Source organism: Giraffa tippelskirchi, chromosome 4 (assembly GCF_054371585.1).
Source record: "Giraffa tippelskirchi isolate mGirTip1 chromosome 4, T2T-mGirTip1v1.2.pri, whole genome shotgun sequence".
In the NCBI taxonomy this organism is placed as follows: domain Eukaryota; kingdom Metazoa; phylum Chordata; class Mammalia; order Artiodactyla; family Giraffidae; genus Giraffa; species Giraffa tippelskirchi.
The window spans coordinates 155,846,986-155,865,941 of record NC_137278.1 but is presented as its reverse complement, the minus strand read 5'-3'; the positions used below and the strand labels follow the sequence as shown (position 1 = coordinate 155,865,941).

General features: G+C 49.0%; 1 protein-coding gene and 1 pseudogene across 1 annotated transcript; both read right to left on the bottom strand.

Moving 5' to 3' along the window:
• Positions 1-839: 839 nt before the first annotated feature.
• Positions 840-10,219, bottom strand: SDR9C7 (short chain dehydrogenase/reductase family 9C member 7). The gene is made up of 4 exons (XM_081588273.1): positions 9,919-10,219; positions 6,243-6,501; positions 5,464-5,627; positions 840-2,011 (listed from the first exon to the last, which is right to left on the bottom strand). The coding sequence occupies exons 1-4, from the start codon at positions 10,217-10,219 to the stop codon at positions 1,794-1,796; spliced, it is 942 nt and encodes a 313-aa protein (XP_081444399.1). The 3' UTR covers positions 840-1,793.
• A 2,761-nt stretch (positions 10,220-12,980) lies between these two features.
• On the bottom strand, positions 12,981-18,942 carry LOC145545674 (retinol dehydrogenase 16-like; annotated as a pseudogene).
• Between the last annotated feature and the right edge of the window lie 14 nt (positions 18,943-18,956).

Below are 18,956 nucleotides of genomic sequence, written 5' to 3'. Positions count from 1 at the left end.
AAGGAGATCAGTCCTGAATATTCATTGGAAAGACTGATCCTGAAGCTGAAACTCCAATACTTTGGCCACCTGATGCAAAGAACTGGCTCATTTGAAAAGACCCTGATGCTGGAAAAGATTGAAGGCAGGAGGAGAAGGGGACGACAGAAGATGAGATGGTTGGATGGCATCACTGACTCAATGGACGAATTTCAGTAAACTCCGGGAGTTGGTGATGGACAGAGAGGCCTGGCGTGCTGCAGTTAATGGGGTCGCAAAGAGTCGGACAGGACTGAGCGACTGAACTGAGGGTTCCTTGGGGCTTCCCTGATAGATCCGTTGGTAAAGAATCTTCCTGCAATGCAGGAGACCTTGGTTTGATATTTGGGTTGGGCAGATCTGCTGGAGAAGGGATCGGCTACCCACTCCAGTATCCTTGGGCTTCTCTTGTGGCTCAGCTGGTAAAGAATCCGCCTGCAATGTGGAGACACTGGTTCAATTCCTGGGTTGGGAAGATCCCCTGGAGATAGGATAGGTTACCCACCCCAGTATCTTGGGCTTCCCTTATGGCTCAGCTGGTAAAGAATCCTCCTGCAATTGTGAGACCTGGGTTCGAGCCCTGGGTTGAGAAGTTCCCCTGGAGAAGGGAAAGGCAACCTACTCCAGTATTCTAGCCTGGCGAATTCCATGGACTGAATAGTCCATGGGGTCGCAAAGAGTCGGACACAACTGAGTGACTTTCACTTAGGGGTTCCTCACAGGTCCAAAAATTTGACTTACTGATTTCTGTTTCTTCTATTGTTGTCCTATCTCTGCTACTAGATGCTATGCTAAAACAGAAAAAACAAAACCGCAAAGTAAACAGTGAAAAACCAAGGCATGATTTAATCATATTTGCATCCTTCCTTGGTGATGGACAGGGAGGTTGGTGATGTATAGGGAGGCCTGGCCGGCTGCAGTTCATGGGGTCGCAAAGAGTCAGACACGACTGAGCGACTGAACTAAACTGAACTGTATCCTTCCAGCTCCTACACAGTGCTAGTCTGTAGCAGGCCCTCAATAAATATTTGAAGTATTAATCCATGGTAATTAAATAAATAAATGTTATTTTATGTGAGTCCCAATCACCTATAGATACAGAAATCCATAAAAGAGAGAAAATACTATGATAAATTTTATGTGATATAATCTTGCATTCCATGTCTGTCCTAATACATACTTTAAATAAAGGGCTATGTGAATAAGGCTAATGCATATTTAGAGACACAAGAGGAAAGTGGTTGGGTTTTCCTGTGGGCTACAGTATCCCACAAAGTTTCCCAGTGGTGGTGATAACTGAGGGAGGCTCATGATTCAGCAGGAGATAGTTTTCCTTTCCCTGACTCTTCCAGGTAAGCAAAGTCATATCCTGACTGGGAAATAGATGTTCTTGGAGCCATACTATAGGTCTTTAAGTAATTTTTTTAAAAATTTTATTTTGGCCACATTGTGTGGCATGTGGGATCTTAGCTTCCTGACCAGGGATCAAACCTGCACCCCCTGCATTGAAAGTGCAGTTTTAACCACCAGGGGGTCCTCATGCTATATAGCTCTTTGAACCTACAAAGGCCACCTCAAGTTTCTGTGGGCCCCAGTGAGTGAGAAGAGGCATGCATCTTCTGTTAGAAGTTACCCATAAATTTGCCAGCAGCAGGCAGGGTGTCAGCTAAGCAAAGTGCCCCCAGAACATCTGGTCCCTCTTCTTGGGACCTGATGGTGGCTTCTCTCACCCCCCTCCCCTACACTCCACTGATCACCCCCTGAGCTTCCCCAGTTCAGACACTGTCTGCTGGCCTTGGAAGGTACCGGCTCAGGATGAAATCTGTCACAGGGGTGGGAAACTTAGCCAAGGGGAGGTACAGGAGTTTGGCATCCAGGCCAGGGTTGTAACGGATGCGAGGGCTCCGGGAAACAATGGCATGCTCCATGCTGTTGGTGACTTCGCTGATCCTTGGCTCTGCCAACTGCATTGTGCTCTTTAAGTTGTCAGTATCTGTTTGAGGGTACAAGACAGGAAAAAAACCAAAGGCTCTATTATTCTTCATTAAAGATCATGTCTTCTGAATTCCATCCAAGCTCCTTTTCCATCAGATTACAGATCTAACATTTCAGGTAGATCTCACAAGCTCCAGGCTGTTCCTTAAACAAACTATAAATAATCTTATTTCCCTTCCCCAATTCAGTAATTATGTACTGAATTCCTACTATTTTGTTAGACTAGCAATGAGAAGAACTGTGCCCGGTTTTGTCACTTTTTAGCTAGGTGACCTTGAGCTTAAACTGTTATCATTTGTAAAACGGGGATGATAATAACCTGCCCTAGAAAATAATAATGATGACTAATAGCAGGGTAGACAGTGGAGAAGAAGAGAATAGAAAACGGGTGAATATAAGTGCACAGAAAAATTAGAAGGAAATAAGGAAAAACATGGTCTGGTGAAGTTCCTAGTCACTAGAGGGTTTTTTTCCTCCTATGTACTTCCTGGAGTTTCCAAATTTTCTACAAAAGCCTGCAGCGGAAAAAGAAAAGATGTTATTAAAAATCAGTAACACTGCCTTTGCTTTGGTTATAAGGTCATTATGGGGCTCTGATGAGCTAAGGCACTAACGAATGTGAGGGCCATTCTGTTAGCCTGCTGCACATGGATGTGGAGATGGTTCAAGTCCACCGTACTCACAACAGACAGGAGACAAACCACATGATAAGCTTATGTAGCCCTGATCTGCACCCTCACCCCTGCTGAGACAGGAACAGCTCAATGGGACTCATATTTCACTGAGTGCCCCAAGAACTCAGGAGGAAGTGATGCCTGAGAGCCAGGATTCATGATAAGGACTTAGAACCTGAAAACAAAGAGAGAGCAAAAGCTGTCCTGATTTTGGGCATGGTCCAGAAAGCAGAGAAATCACCCCTTCCATGCAGGACACTGGTGGGTCGTTGATGAGGGCAGAACAGAGTTGTTCAAGTATCCTTCACCCCCCACCCCAACTCCAAGGAACTCCCTTTCTGTTTCCTAGGGAGAAAACTACTGCAGTGAAAAGAGGCAAACTACATTTTGAAAGTCAAAGTCCCTCAGCCGTGTCCAACTCTTTTCCACCCCATTCTCTAGGCAAGAATACTGGAGTGGGCTGCGATTCCCTTCTCCAGGGGATCTTCCCAATCCAGGGATTGAACTAGAACAATGGTGTCGCCTGCATTGCAGACAGATTCTTTACAGTCTGAGCTACCAGGGAAGCCCAAATGGGGTCCCCCAAAAGAGCCATGCTGACTTAAAACCAGAAGGTCTATGGTGAGATAATGTCCTAGGAATCCAACACTCTGTGTTCTGTCCACAGGTCTGACACAGAGTCCACCACAAGCAGGGCCTGGGCAGGCAGGTGAGTGTCAAAGGCCTCATCCAAGAAGCTCAGGGTCATGGCTCCCTCAGAGGCAGGGAAGGCTATGCCGTCATCAGAGGAGGCAGGCTGGTGGGATGAGATGGCTTTGGAACCAGGTTCTGAAAGAAGGGAGGACCCACAGAAGCAGCGGGGTGGAAGAAGCTATCTGAAACCTGGAAATAGTCTACAGCACATTCTTTCCTTGTTCTTTCAAATATTTACTGTGCTCCTGCTTTGTGCCCAGCATTAGCTTGACACAGATTGGAAGGGAGACAGAGGTACCCTTTAGCCCCTGTCAGTCCCCTGGACAGTGAGAAAGAACATGAGCTTTGCATTCAGACATTCAGGAAACATTTGTGCTATTGTCAGAATTAAGCAAAATAGTCTAGAGAGGGGCTTCCCAGGTGGTGCTAATGGTAAAGAACCAGCCTGCAAATGCAGGAGACATAAGAGACTGGTTGGGAAGACTGGTCGAGCCCTGGGTCGGAAAGATCCCCTGGAGGAGAGCATGGCAATCCACTACAGTACTCTTGCCTGGAGAATTCCATGGACAGAGGAGCCTGGCAGGCTATAGTCCATAGAGTTGCAAAGAGTCGGACATGACTGAAGCAACTTGGCACACATGCAAAGTCTATAAAATAGCAGGGATGAGGCTTTGGCACTTAGTATGGACGCAACAGTCCTTCCCTCCCTAGGAAGAAAGGGGACTAAAAGGGCAATTTTGGGTGGCTTCCCCTGCAGAGTTGAGATAAAGAAACTTGGCAGGTGGCTATGTTGTTCTGGCTAACCAAGCCAGGCTGTGACTCAGTTCCAGGCCCTGAGGACCAGAACACTGTGTCCTGTTCACATGCCTGTTCCAGTGACTCTGTGTGCTGCTTCTCAGGAACGTGTCTAGGTTAGATTGCAATTAACTGCCATTTCCAATATAGTTCTATTTTGGGTATGGCTAATGGTGCTAGTGGTAAAGAATCCGCCTACCAATGCAGGAAATGCAAGAGATGCGGGTTCAATCCTTGGGTCTGAAGATTCCCTGGAGAAGAAAATGGCACCCTGCTCCAGGATTCTTGCCTGGAACATTCCATGGACAGAGGAGCCTGACCGGCTCCAGCCCATGGGGTTGCAAAGACTGAGTGGGCACGCGCGCGCGCACACACACACATGCACACACACAAATCACTCCAAGATACCTGGCCTGATCCTGGGATTTACAAGCCAGGAGGCTGTTTGGTTGGTCATAATAATCCACAGCTGTGAGGGCCCCTCTCCACTCTCCAGAGAGACCTGAGATTCACAGGATTCCCTTAGCTCAGGGAGAAACAGAGCTGCCTCGAGTGCCTTCCTTTTAAATACTGAGTGCTTTTTCTCTTTACTGACCTAACAAGCACTTAGTGCGTGTGAGGTATTTCAGGTATCAGTCCTCACAGAAGCCCTGGGAAATGGGCACTATCGTTTACTCCATTCTCTAGATGAGAACGGAGAAGGCAATGGCAACCCACTCCAGTACTCTTGCCTGGAACATCCCAGGGACGGAGGAGCCTGGGGCGCTGCCGTCTATGGGGTCGCACAGAGTTGGACACGACTGAAGCGACTTAGCAGCAGCAGCAGCAGCTAGATGAGAAAATTGAAGCTTAAGGTGACTAGGTAGCATTCCCAAATCTTCTAGCTGGGAAGTGGCAGGGCCGGGATTCAAACCCAGGCAATCTGGCCCAAGCAGCTGCGCTCTTAATAACTTCTCTGTACCCAGGACAGATTCACCTGCACCTGATTCACCAGCATAGGGATGTTTGGCGCGGGGGTGGGTAGGCTGGGGGAGGTGGTGGCGGTGGGCGGGCGCCGCGGGGGAGAAGCCGAGGTGGGGAGATCTCTCCTAACAACCCCATCTCCCCGCAGCTATGGTTCTGGCACTCCCAGCAGTTCTCAAACCCCAGCTCTGCCGCCAGCGGTGTGGCCTGAGGCTCATAACTCCTCTGAGCCTCCATCCCAATATCTGGAAAATGAAATCGGGTCGGTGACTCCCAGGACCTCTCCACCCCTCTCAGAGACCCCGTTCTCTTCTGGGGAGCTCACAGATCCGGAAGTACTCCTCTCCGTAGCTCTCACGGGTCTCCTGGGGCAGACGCTCCCACAGCTTGCGCATGCGCTTCTCCAGGCCCTCCTTGCCCAGAATGGCCGTCCGGTAGTTCCCCGGCTCGATGATACTGACTTTCACCCCAAAGTAGTGGAGCTCACGCCTGGGAAAGAAGAGCATGGACTCAGTCTGGGACCCCACGATGACCAAGGGTCATCAGAGAGAATCACCTCTGACACCTCCAGAGGAGCTGATCTCCCTGGCAGATCAGGAACCTGGGGGTGCGACCCCCACCCCTGCCCCAGGCTCAGCGCTGCTTTCATGCAAACAAGCCCTTTCCCAAGCCTGCCTCTGGGCAATTCACAGTAGGCCAGCCCAGCCGGGAGGAATCTAGACCACGTCTTGCTCCCACCAGGTCCCTCGCATTTGGCCCCCCTATCCAGGTGACAAAGGAATGCTGGGTCTATACAAGGCTTGCATCATCCTTGGAAGGTCGCCCACAGTGCATCTGCCTCCAGGCCTCTCTGTCTCTTTGGGGGACTCTCCCTCCTACTCACACAGGCCCAAAGCAGTCCAAGGGAAAGCTGCCCATCACCACCCCACCTGTTTTCATCCCTTTTTTTCTAGGTCCCTGGGGAAGGCCCCTGGTGGGCTAGTCTTCTTCTTGCTACTGTTTTAACATCTTCCCTCCATAACTGCCCCCACCCAGCTCTCTTTTCCTGGGGTGAAACCCCCCGGAACTCCCACCCCTAGTGGTTTGGCATTTGGGCCCAGTCACCTGATGCTGTCAGAGAAAGCCTCAACACCAAACTTGGAGACGCAGTAGCCTCCACCAATGACAGCCACACGGCCCCCGCAGCTGGACATGTTGACAACCCTGCCCCGGGCTTTCTTGACCATGGGCAGCATATGGAGGGTCACTTCAATCAGTCCCACCAGGTTCACGTTGATCACCTTCACAAAGTCTTCCTTGGTCAACCATTCATTGGGACCACTGGGCAGGCCCACACCCGCATTGTTCACTAGGGCCCAGAGGCCTGGGGGTAAGATGGAGGGAGAGAGAACCAGACAGAAATCAGCAGTGTCTCTGGAATATCACCAGGGTCCACTACCCACCAGCTCTGGGCTGCTGAGGATGGTTAAGCATATTCACAAAGCACACGACAGCCAGACTGGGGGTGTGGGGTGGAGAGCTATGACAGCCCAGAGGAACATATACCTAGAGGGGCACTTTTGCTAATTCACACAGTCTACCAGCTTAGCTGTGCCCTGTACCAGCTATGATCCAGGCTTAATAGGATCTAAGCTATTAGCTCAGGGAAAAAGAGATCTCATTTTCATACTAATGAATTAATGTTTCAATTCCCTCCCCCATCATACTTTCCCCTCTCTAATCATCTGAGTATAAGAAACTAATTCTACTTCACACATTACCGAAATTGCTCCATTCATTCATCCATTCACACATTCATTCATTTCATGCATCTGTCAGTTACAGAGGAAGGTGCTAGAGGCACAAAATGAACAAAACAGGGTCTTATTTTTCTAGGAGTTCACAAGCCAGAAAAGAAATAAGATTTATAAACAAATATATAAAACATTTAAATAATTGTGGAAAAATGTGAAAAGAGCTCTCTTTGAAATATTTAAATGAGTTGGTATTAATACAAATGGAGAGAAATAATGCTAGGTATTATCATTTAGCTCTGCAGGGGCCAGACTTGAAGAGCCTCAAGTTCTAGTCCTGATTCTAACTCCAGCCTTGAAATCATTTCCTTTCCCTGGGCCTCAGGTTCATTGCTGGCTGGATTAGGACAGTCGTTTCCAGCCTGTGGTTTGCAATCCTGAGAGCTTTCAGGCTGAATCCCATAATGTGCTAAGGAAGGGAGATGCAGGAGAACCTCAGTTTTCATTTGTTTTACATACTGAGGTTCCAAGTAAAATTCCACCTGGGAAGGGGCTTGGGGTTCCTTCCCTTCCCCTCCCCCTGTCTCACTACCCCACTTGGGCTGTGTAACCTCAAGATAGTCTTCCACACACACATGGGCAGGTCTGGATGTACACACCAATCCTGGTTCACCCCTTCCCCTAGGGCAGGGCTCCCCACACAAGCTGTGTCCCCGCTCTCTTTCTGCTTCCCTCCAAGTAGAGACCACAGGAGACCCCTGCCTGGCAGGACTCAGAACTTCCTAGCTAGAGGAGACTCTTTTGCCTTGCAGTGAACAACATGAGCCCCTGAGACCCAAAGACTGTAAAACCCGAGCAGTTCTGGTAAAAAGCTCTGCCTGCTGGTAAACCAGGACAGCCTTAAGCATTTTTTTTTCTCTGCAAAGAGGTCTAGAGAACTTTCATAACTCTGTGAACAACTTCAGGGTCGGGTCAACTTGTCATGTCCAGAGACTCTAAGGGGTAACAAGAAAGCCTATGAGGACCCCTTCCCCCATTTCCCAGTGCTGCTTACACCCTGTACTAATTCTGGGAAGCTGTGTAAGGTGGATTACATGGGAAAGTGGAATTAAAGTAGCAGATGAAATGTAATTCAATTGACCTTAAAATGGGGAATATATTCTGGATTAGCCTGCTGAGCCCAATATAATCACAAAGGTCCTTCTAAATGGAAGAGGGAGCCAGAAGACAGAGAGCGAGAGAGATGGCAGCATGAAAGGGACTGCACCTGACCTTGCTGGCCTTGATGATAAAGAGGTCATGAGCCAAGTTGTGCAGGCGGCCTCTAGAAGCTAGAAAAGGCAACAAAAGCAGTCTTCCCTAAAGCTCTGTTAACATGTTGATTTTAGCCTGGGGAGACCCATTTTGGACTTTTGACTTCCGGAACTATAAGATAATAAGTATGTGCTCCCTTAAGCCTCTAAGTTTGTGTGTATTTATTACAGCATTTATTACATGTGCTCAATCGCTTCAGGTCATGTCCAACTCTTTGCGACCTCATGAACTATAGCCCAGGCTCCTCTGACCTTGGGATTAACCCAGCAAGGATACTGGAGTGGGGTGCCATTTTGTTCTCCAGGGGATCTTCCTGACCCAGAGATCAAACCCTCTGCATCTCTGCATTGCAGGCAGATTCTTACCACTGAGTTGCCTGGGAAACCATAGGAAACTAATATTACCCAGTGAATCATTAACACAAGGGGCTCAAAGCTGAATGTAGGGCAGTGGGGGGAGGCAGCCTGTTGAAGAAAGAAACTCACTCTTGCTGAATTATTTATTACTTAGTTCTTTTCACAAATATTTCCTGAGCACCTTACTAGATGCTAGATACTAGTAAGTACTCAGGATATATAGTGAATAAAAGGAACAACACCCCCCTCCCCCCACCCCACACACAACATAGTTTTATTCTAGCAAGAGAAATAGATAAGTAAGAAAACTAAGTGAAACATTGAGTATTGAATAGTGGTAAATGCCAAAGAGGGAAATCAAGCAAGAGTCACTGTCTGCCCCTCCTGGGCCCCAGAGTTCTCTGCTCTGACTCGTGTGCACAGTTCCCAGTATAGTTTCCTCAGGAGGCAGGACTTCCCCCAGACTGCTGCTTCTACAACTGGGCCACACTTTCCTCCCATTCCTACACCCACGTTCTGTATGTGGGAAACTCCCTGGGCTGGTCCCTATGCAGTCCTAGTCCAGCCCTAGCCCACGGACTCCTTTCCCAATAAGAGCAGCCCTCCTGACATAGACACTTACCCTCAGGTCAACCCAGTATCCATCATGATATGCGAAAGAGGACCGATCTTGCTCCTCACCCTGCAATCTAACCCGACATAGTCAAGGAGAACAAATACTCCGACTCAGGGAGTCCAACCTCATGGACTCTCCCCTCCCTCCAGCCTGATCCCAATAAGAAACGTGCTCACATTTCTACAGGAGCTGATGATTAGGACAACCGAAGTCCCAGTGAGACATTTAAAGGCTTGGACATTCGGAACACATGTTCCCTCCCTGATCTTCTAGTGCAGCTACCCACCAAACCCTGCCAACCCTTTGAGTTTCTGGGAGAGAAAACTTCCTTGGAAAATCATCTCTTCATGTGGACAGTCCAGCGCGCTTCTCCAGTGGTGCTAGTGGTAAAGAACCCCCTGCTGATGCAGGAGACACAAGAGATGTGGGTTTGATCCTTGAGTCTCCAGGGAAGATCCCCTGGAGAGGGGCATGGCAACCCACTCCAGTATTCTTACCTGGAGAATCCCATGGACAGAAGAGCCTATCTACAGGGCTACAGTCCATAGAGTCACAAAGAATTAGGCACTACTGAAGTGACTTAGCATGCATGCATGTGGACAGTCCAAACCATGCAGCAGTTTCCAATCCCACTAAGCTACAGCCTCAGTCCCTTTCTCTCCCACCCTACCTGAACAGGGTCCCTGATAACTGTCAGATGCCTGTGGGAGACAGAAAAAGAAGGATACACTGAGAAAACCAAAGAATGCAATTTGTCCCACCTTGTTCACCCACTTGGTCCCTCACCCACTGGGCTGCTGCTTTGATGCTCTCTGTCTTGGTGACATCCAATAGGGTGGTCTGCAGCCGATAGGAGGTGTCTTGCTGAAGCTTCTGGGCCCCCTCCTCAGTGAAGCAAGCAGCCAGCACCCGCATGCCCCGATCAACCAGCTGCCTGGCCAGGAGGTTCCCGAAGCCCGAGTCACAGCCTGTGATGAAGACGTACTTGTCTGAGAGGTTGCGGACCAGACTGCAGTTCTTGAACCAGCGGTACATAAAGGAGAGGTCCAAGATAGCTGCCATGGTGTGTATGGGGGTGCTGATATAGGTGATGGCCAAGAAGAATTGGGGTCAGGGGACAGCAGGAGAAGTGTGCCCTCTGAGCCACAACCTGCTGGAGCCTGCTGAGAAGAGCTCTCCTCCCTTGGCTGCCAGCAACAGACACACAGCCCCTACATGAGCCACTCTATAATTTGTATAGGTGGATGCATCACCACACCAATTAGCCAGAGGCAAGAAATTCAAGTTCAACCTGAAGCTTTGTTATTCAGACAGCCCTGGTGGCCGCCTCTCTCTCTCCTCCAGCCCTAATGGGCGAAGGTGTCAGGGATGGGACAAACCACAATGGTGATGCTGGTGCTGAAAGGTGGCTCACCTGGGTGGCCTGAGCAGGGGAAGGAGCAAGGAGGACTAAGCCCAGAAGACCCATCCTGGAAATCCCCCACCTCTAGCCCAGGGATAAAAATCATTTGTTATGAATATAGGCATATAAAGAAATGTAATTGTTATTTTGAGTGGAAAGATGAAGACAAATCTGTTAATGCAAAACAAACAGAACTGGTTTTGTGTCCTTCAAACCCCAAGGGAAATGAGTTCCGGTGTATCAGCTCTTTGGAATTCTCTGTTCTTAGGTGAGTCTCCCCTGATGAGAGAGGATGAGAAATAAAGGGTCTGCTCCAGGATGGATGCGCTTCCATTGTCTCGAGGTCAGAGGCAGCAGGCCCTCCTTAAGGGAAACTGGTTATGTGAGACCCCCAACTCCCAGAAAGCAGAAACTCCTGAGGGGCTCAGGGCCTGGACCCTTGGGAGTTGATGCTTGAGTCACCAATGAGGAGTCCCCACTTCACTCCAAGTGATCCCAGCACCCCCCAGCAACTGGGCAAGCAGAGGACTTCAAGGACCGAGGACATGTCAACTTCCCCAGGCAGGGCCCCCAGTGGGCATTTTCTTCTACCCCCAGGTCCAGGCACCTGGTAGGCTGAGTTGAGGATCCTGAAGATGGGATGATATCAGTGGAAGCAAGGGACTATGAAGTGGAAGCAAAGGACTGTAAAGTCAGCTGACACAGTGCTTAATGGAAAGTGCAGAGGGAAGGGAGACCAGGAGCCAAAATGATTGTAGGTCATGAGGCTGATAACAGGTCCAACCACAGGTGGCGAGAAAAGTCAGGAGGAGACACTTAGGGCACAAGGAGAGGAGGCAGGAGAATAGAGAGTTCTGAGAGAAGCATCATTGAGACCAAGGCTCAGCCAGATGAGGAGGAGGGGTACCCTGGGCAGTTGTAGGAAGGACCTGGGCCAGGTCCTCAGCTCTGAGAGGGGGTGATGTAGGAAGAACCGAGGAGGCAGGTCAGGGACTTGGGAAACTCTCTGTGTCAGGTCTTTGAGAGAAGGGAGAGAATCCAGGCCATGGGGCAAAGAACTCACAGAGAGGTAGAAGGGAAGCCAGTAAAGCAAAGGAAGCAAGGAAATGAGACAGAGGTGTGAGTAATCCCACACCCAGGATTGCAAAAATATGGGGACAGAATGCTGCTGGGGTCTGTACTGGTCCTCTGGACAAACCTCTAGGGTCATAATTCCTCAGGACCATCCTGGTGACCAGCCTGAAGGACCCGGGACCAACTGCCTACACCTTCCTTGTCTAGAGGGTCTGACATAGAAATGAGGCCATGAAGTCCCCTAGAGTGAAGGACAAGGATGCTGGTATGCTGCACTCTCTACCAAGGTTAGTTAGCTCTAGAATCGATAAAGCAGGTGTCATCTTGGGAAACTGTGGGGAGTTTGGGCATCCTATACCAAGGGCGCTGGAATTTGGTGGGGGGGGTGTCAGTTCATGGACCCCGTCCTGGGGAGCAGATCCAAAGCCTGCAGGATATGGAGATGGGAGATGGGAGGTGGAGGCAAACCTCTCTTACTTCCTACTCACCCCAAGGCACCACCTACAATTGATGTGAAAGGCATCTCAGAATTCTGTCTGCCTCCTTGGTGAGTGAACAAGGAAGTTTTGGCTCAGGGAAGTCAGACAATGTCACTCAAGGGCTGAGCAGGCCCAGGAATGTCCCAGTTCTTGAGACAGCCCCAGATGGTGAAATCCAGGGGTTTGTCTCTAAACCTGAAAAAGAATGAGTTGGAACTGCCCCAACACAGGCCTGGGCCTGACTTACCATCTCACGGGCCTGTCTGCTGTTTTCCAGCACACACAGCGCTTCCCTGGACTCAAACTTCCAACATCAGAAAAGGCAGGTTGTGGAATGGGAGGTTGGGGGGCTGCAGGACAACACGGAGAGCTCTTCTCCCAGGACTGAGAATGCTGCCCCCTCTGATGACCAGCCCTCCTACTCAGCTGGCACATGAGGCTGCTGGGTGCCCTGTGCATCCTTGACTTCTGCCCACAGGTATTTTCAGTGGAGACAGGACTCTTTACCTCCTCCAGGCCATTTCCATCCCATGGGATGGGGAAACCAAGGCATGCCCTGAGGAGGTAACCAGAGACAGAGCATGTAGGGCTGAGCCCCTTCCCAGAGGCTCACACCCTCCAGACAGTGCAGATTCCTCAGGGTGGCAAGAGGGCTGTGAGTCTCAGAGCTTTGAGATGCTGCCCAAGAAACAGGGCACAGATGTGTGCTATTGGATCCCTGTTCCTCAGCCACAAAACTTTGTCCTTCCTTCCCAATATCCCAGAGCCTCAGGAGAAGCCTGGGGCAGAGATGAGGAGGAGGATGAGCTACCTGACTTTAGAAATGGAGAGCTCCCTCCTTCCACCTTCTTTCATTCCTCTTGAAGCATCATCCCTCACACAGCACCCCAACAGACCCCTGTGGCCCCCAGTCTTGACTTGATAGGGCCCTGGCCCTTGGGGAGCTCTGGTAGACCATAGCATCCATCAGGAAGGAGGGCAGGTAGCTCATGGGAAGTAGATGAGCTTGGCATCCCAGTCAGGTGAGTATCGGGTGTGTGGGTGGCAGGCAGTCAGGGTGTGTCCATGCAGTTCATGACCAAGCACAGAGATTCAGCTTGCATTTTTCCCAAATATTTTTGGTTACTTTGATGTCTGTTCAGGATGAGAAAGTTTCTGTATATATATATAGAAGGTTTCCACATCCCTCCATTCCAACTCATGGCTCTAACACAGGGAGAAACATTTCTAAGAATTCCTGCCCTCCCCTCCCCTGTAAACCCATGCCCCAAATTAATCATTCAAATTCCCCCAGAAGCACCCAAACTCTTACCCCAGGAATAACTGTTCCACATTAAGCAACCTCTGGCTCTATTCCTGAGAATATCCAATATATAAATTGGATGTTTCTATAAACACTAGAGTGGGCTTCTTTGGTGGCTCACTGGCAAAGAATCTGCCTGCCAATGCACAAGACTTGGGTTTGATCTCTGGGTGGAGAAGATCCCCTGGAGGAGGAAATGGCAACCCACTTCAGTATTCTTGCCTGGAAAATCCCATGGACAGAGGAGCCTGAAGGGCTACAGTCCATGGAGTCACAAAGAGTTGGACACAACTTGGTGGCTAAACAACAATAAACGCTAGAAATCTAAACACATGAATACCAGCTGCTCTAATGTCAGTTTGTTTTGAATCCACAAGTCTCTGTCCTCCCTAGATTCAGTTTCTTCCCAAAACAACAAGGGATTCAGATGAGACAGTGGTCCCCAGGTCTACCAAGCCTGAATCTTTTCCTTCTGTCACCATTTGACCACATGGGACCCTGAGGATGGAGCTAATGTCCTCACTATGCAGATGACTCAGAGCCTGGAGGATGGGCCTAAGACTATAGGAGGTGCTAATAATGGACCCAGGCTTCCAGACAAGGTTTTGCTTCTCACTCCAAGGTCCACAGCTCACTCACCTGATGCCAGGAATGGCTCCCCACAGAGTTCTTTGACCTATGGAATTGCCCAAACCCATGCCTCCTGGAAGCACCCCTCCAGAACCTCAGGATTACTCATGCTGGTCTTGAAGTAACTGTGCTTGATCCTAGCCACCTTTACCCCAAAGGTGGTAAGAGAGTTCCCTCCTTGAGGCCAAGAGGCAGAGAGGCAAGGCATTCAGAACCTCAGGAAACAAACAGAAAACTATAAAATTTCAGTTCAGAGTGGAGTGGGATAAACTTGAAAGTTTGAGGAGTTGTGAAATGTAGCAGCCAGGGAGAGAAAATTTATGATGATGGTGCTGTTTTTGTATAGAGCTTGAATAATTTTTGAAATAGTTTATTTACATGGGCTTATCAACCCTGTGTGTGTGTGTTAGTTGCTCAGTCGTGTCTGACCCTTTGTGATTCCATGGACTGTAGCCCACCAGGCTCCTCTGTCCATGGAAGTCTCCAGGCAAGAATACTGGAGTGAGTTGCCGTTCTCTTCTCCAGGGGATCTTCCAGACCCAGGGATCGAACCTGGGTCTCCTGCATTGCAGGTGGATTCTTTATTGGCTGAGCCACCAGAGAAGCCCCTTATCAGCTCTAAATCTTAACAACAGTGGTTCAAGGCACCACTTATAAGCTATCTCCTCCTATTCTCTGCACATGTATTCAATTATCAAAGTTTGCCCATATCACATCCTTCATACTCCTCAGTTCCTTCTCTCCCCTCTCCTGCTCTAGCCAACAACCTGGCCATCTGTCAGCTGGGTTATTGTAACTGTCCTCTAAAGAGTACCCCCCTGCCTGTGGTCTCGGCTCCCCCACATTCACAGCCACCCCTTGCTCTGGAGGCTGATTTGACTATTTTAAAGTCCTGATTAAATCTCTTCCATGGGGCTCCACTGCCATCAGAAAGATGGTCCCCAACCTTCCCAGGGTCTATGTATTTCCACAAGCCCACCCATGCCTACCTGCCCCTGGTGGACCCCACAGCTTAGGCCATCCACAGTTACTCACTGAGCTGGGCATAGGCCGACACCATTCGCGCATCCTGAGAGCCTTCATTCCCTGCTTTGACTGGTTGCCAGGGTCTCAAGTTCACTTCTTCAGTCCTCAGTTCAGACCCTTATCCCCTGAACCCTCACCTCATTTCACTGGCTACCAAGGCTACCTACCTTCGCTAACTTAGTCACAAGCAGCAAAAATGATGGTAATGGCATTACTGTATCTCTTTTTCCTTTCTCAGCTGTCAGACACTTTAGGTAAAGGACCAAATCTTCTTGAACCAGGAACAGTTTTTGAGGACTCAGAGAAGTGCCCAAGAAGTATCTGTTGATTCAAGTTAAGTGTTCTATGCCCCCCTTCGAGGGCTCCCTGAAGCTGAATATTGCAGGGGTTATGGACATGGCTCTGCAGCCAAGTAATCCAGATTCCAGTTATGACTCAGATACTTTCTGAGTGTGGGTCCACATCAAAGGTAGGGAAAGATTGAAGCCCATTCTCACACCCGAAACTTAGAAAGGTGCTTCCTTATGAGAGACCTACACAGAGCAAGAGAGAGGGGTTGGAAGGTCTGTGAAGAAAGGAAACCCCTATGAAAGTCAGCCCCCACCCAGAGGCACCGAAGTAAGAGGAACAAGGGAGAGTCTCCGTGCCAAGCCAATACCTGAGGGAGTCTGAGAAGGCCTCCATGCTGTACTTGAACGTGGAGGATTCTCCAGCCAAAAGGCTCAACTGGTCCATGAGGCTGGAGGCGCTGACCACATGGCCACCTGCCTTCCACACCAGGGGCAGCAGGCTCAGGGTCACCTCGATCACCCCCAACACATTCACCTCTATCAACTACGCAAAGCCCTGTTTGGTCAGCCACTCATTGGGTGCGGTGGGTGTGTGAATGCTGGCGTATTCACCAGACCTCAGAGTCCTGGAAACAGTGAGGGCAAGAAGGCAACACTGTGCTGGGCCTAGGAGAGAGGACTCGGCTCTGGTGCCAAGTCATCTTCCCAATGAGTTTTTTAATTGAGTCAACAACAATGTGCCATGAGGTAGAAGGGAAAAGAGTTCAGGAGAGGAAAAGAGGGTGTGGTGGCGGCAGGGCTGTCAGGGTTTAGATATTCTTTGAGCTATTGGAAGGCAGGGATGGTCCTACTCATTTTTCTGCCCATCAGTAGGCAATAAGCCCCTTTATTAAGGTCACAGACAGAGTTTGGGAAAATAGAGTGATGCTCACAAATATCAGAGGAGAGAGACAGAGACTGGGAGAGAGGAATGGTAAGAAACAGAAATGAAGGGGAAATTAGAGAAGAGAAAAGAAAAACGAAATGAATGAAAAAAGAAATGCCAAAAAGAAAAAAAAAACACGAATAATCACTTTCTGCAAGCTGGTTGGAAAAGACACACTTGAAAACCCAGGACAAGAGAATTTAGAGAACAGGCCTGCATTGTGCCTCAGGAGACAAGCTTTGAAACAACCTGCACCAATTCCTAGGCAATATCAAGGCTTTGAAAACCAAAACACCTTGGGGATCTTCCCAGTAAATGAACAAACACAAAGAAATGTGGGTGGTACCTCTGTCCTGCACATGCTCCTTCACCCACTGGGTGGCCACAGTCATGCTCTCTGTCTTGGTGATGCCCAAGATCACCGTCTCCAGCCTGTCTAATGTCTGGTTCCTCAGCTGCTCAGCCCCCACTCTGTCAAACATGCATCCAGGACCCTCAAGCATTGCAGGTCCAGATGCTGGGCCAGCAGTTTCCTGAAGCCCAAGTCACACCCCATGATGAAGACGAACTTGTCCTGGAGGTGGCTCACCACCTGCCTCTCCCGGTACCAGTGCAGGAGGTAGTACAGGCCCACGAGGACCGCCAGGTACAGCCACAAGGCTTTGCAGGGGACAGTGCCTAAAGCCTATAGTTGAACTAGAGTTCCAGCACTCTCCGCCATGGAGTACTCAGATATCCTCCTGTTCATACTGGAGTCCCTTCTGATCTAGATCTTATAGTTCAAACTGTCTGTGCTTATGTCAACTCCACTCAGTAAATGTTTACTTCTGTTACATTCCAAATGATTCAATAAGTCAATGCATCTTTAAAAAAAAGTATTTATTTATTTATTTGGCTGTGTCAGGTCTTAGTTGCAGCATGCAGGATCTTTGTTGCATTGTGTGAGGTCTTTCAGTGGGAACATGGACCTGCAGATGTGTCACGTAGCCTTCAGTAGCTGTGGCCCTCAACTTAGTTGCTCCACAGCATGTGGGATCTTAATTCCTCAACCAGGGATTGAACCTGCGTCCGCTGTATTGCAAGGCAGATTCTTAACCACTGGAACACCAGGGAAATCTGAAGTCAGTGCTTTTTTAAGGTATGTAATATTAAAACATACTGTTCAATGGCACAAAATCCCCCAAAGTCACTATAATCTCATTTTTATAATCAGGAAGGTGAACTAAGATGACTGGGAGATACCTCCCACTTCAATTTGCACTCAGTCAAGAAATCTGTATGACTTTGTACAAATGCCTTCTCCACTGAGTCCATACTCAGACCATCATGAGAAGAGAGGACACACAGAGAGTCAGAATCTCTGGAAGCACTGGGACATCAGGGGAATTCCTGCCTTGCACACAGTAGGTGCTCAGTAAGCGTTAGCAGAAAGCATAAGTCCGGGCTCCAGAAGTGACTCCCACTCACCTTCATTGGAGGGTGGGGGAAGAGTGCCGGAGTCCAACTCTGACAGCCAGTGAAGCACTGAAGGGATGAATGGGGTCGGTGGAGAAAATGATGCAGTCTCTCGCTCAAAGCACTGGGCTGCATGCTTATTTGAAGCATCAGGTTTTCTTTTATACTTTTACAAAAGCATTAGGTCAGAGGTATGACATCTTCAGTTTCCCCTCACCCATATTTACTGTCTCCATAAATCATTGTTGTCCTTCAGAGTTCCCTCTTAAGTGTCCTTGTGATAACATTGTAACTCAAGTTTGTCTCTGGGCTGTATAATACATTCCTCAGTTTATTTCTTATCTCTCTAAATCCTGCTATCCCCTAGTAACTTAAGCTCATCATCTCCTAAAAAGGCTTTTAGCTATTAGTATCTCTAAAATAACCTAGTTTCCATAAGCTATAGTAAAATATGCCAACACTACAACATACCTTAAACTTTTAGCTTCTGACTATTCTTAATTATTCCTAACCCTTAAACTCAGCAAATTTGTTTTGCCATAAACATTTCCCTTACAAACAGGTTTCAGAAAACAATGTTTCCCATGGCCTCAGGCTACAGCCTATGTACTCATCCTGGAACATTCTTTGTAAAGATCGTTGAACAAATGTCAATAGTTACCTTTATGGATTATAACATTCTTTCCAGCCAACTCAACCGGAGGAAGGAAAGGACAAGTCAGAATCACAAGACCTAACTCCTTCATCCCAGGACCGTGCCTGCGGGATGAGGAGAAGGGGTTGGGGCCGTGCCTCCATTTTGTCAGTAATGCCTAACACGGCTCCTGACAGAAGAGGATCTGGGATGGGGGACCTGGCAGGTGGCAAAGGATGGAGGGTAGTGACTCTATAGGAGGGGACACAGAGAGGACCACAGGGAGGTTTCTCGTGAGGCACAGGCTACATGTCCCCAGGGAAGGGTACGGGCCCTGCCTCTCCCTTACAGACCTCTCTTGTTTGTCCATCCTTGTGTTAATCCTGGGACCCCAGATCACACAATAAGCCACAGAAAGACACATTAGCCCCATGCTTCTGCAGACAAAGGAATGACCTCAATTCCTTCTTCAACTCCTCCTCTGATCACCCCACTCACTCCTACATCTCTGCAAGGTCACCTGACTCTTTTTCTCATAGACGCACACTCATCACTGCCCAAAGCCATGGTCACAATCACTG

Excerpts from the sequence above, each read along its gene's own strand:
- SDR9C7 (XM_081588273.1), bottom strand. The coding sequence starts at position 10,219 with ATGGCAGCTATCTTGGACCTCTCCTTTATGTACCGCTGGTTCAAGAAC. Across the intron at positions 5,628-6,242 it reads GCTTTCTCTGACAGCATCAG|GCGTGAGCTCCACTACTTTG; the intron begins GTGACTGGGCCC and ends CTTCTTTCCCAG. Across the intron at positions 2,012-5,463 it reads AGAGGAGTACTTCCGGATCT|ATACTGACAACTTAAAGAGC; the intron begins GTGAGCTCCCCA and ends ACCCTCAAACAG.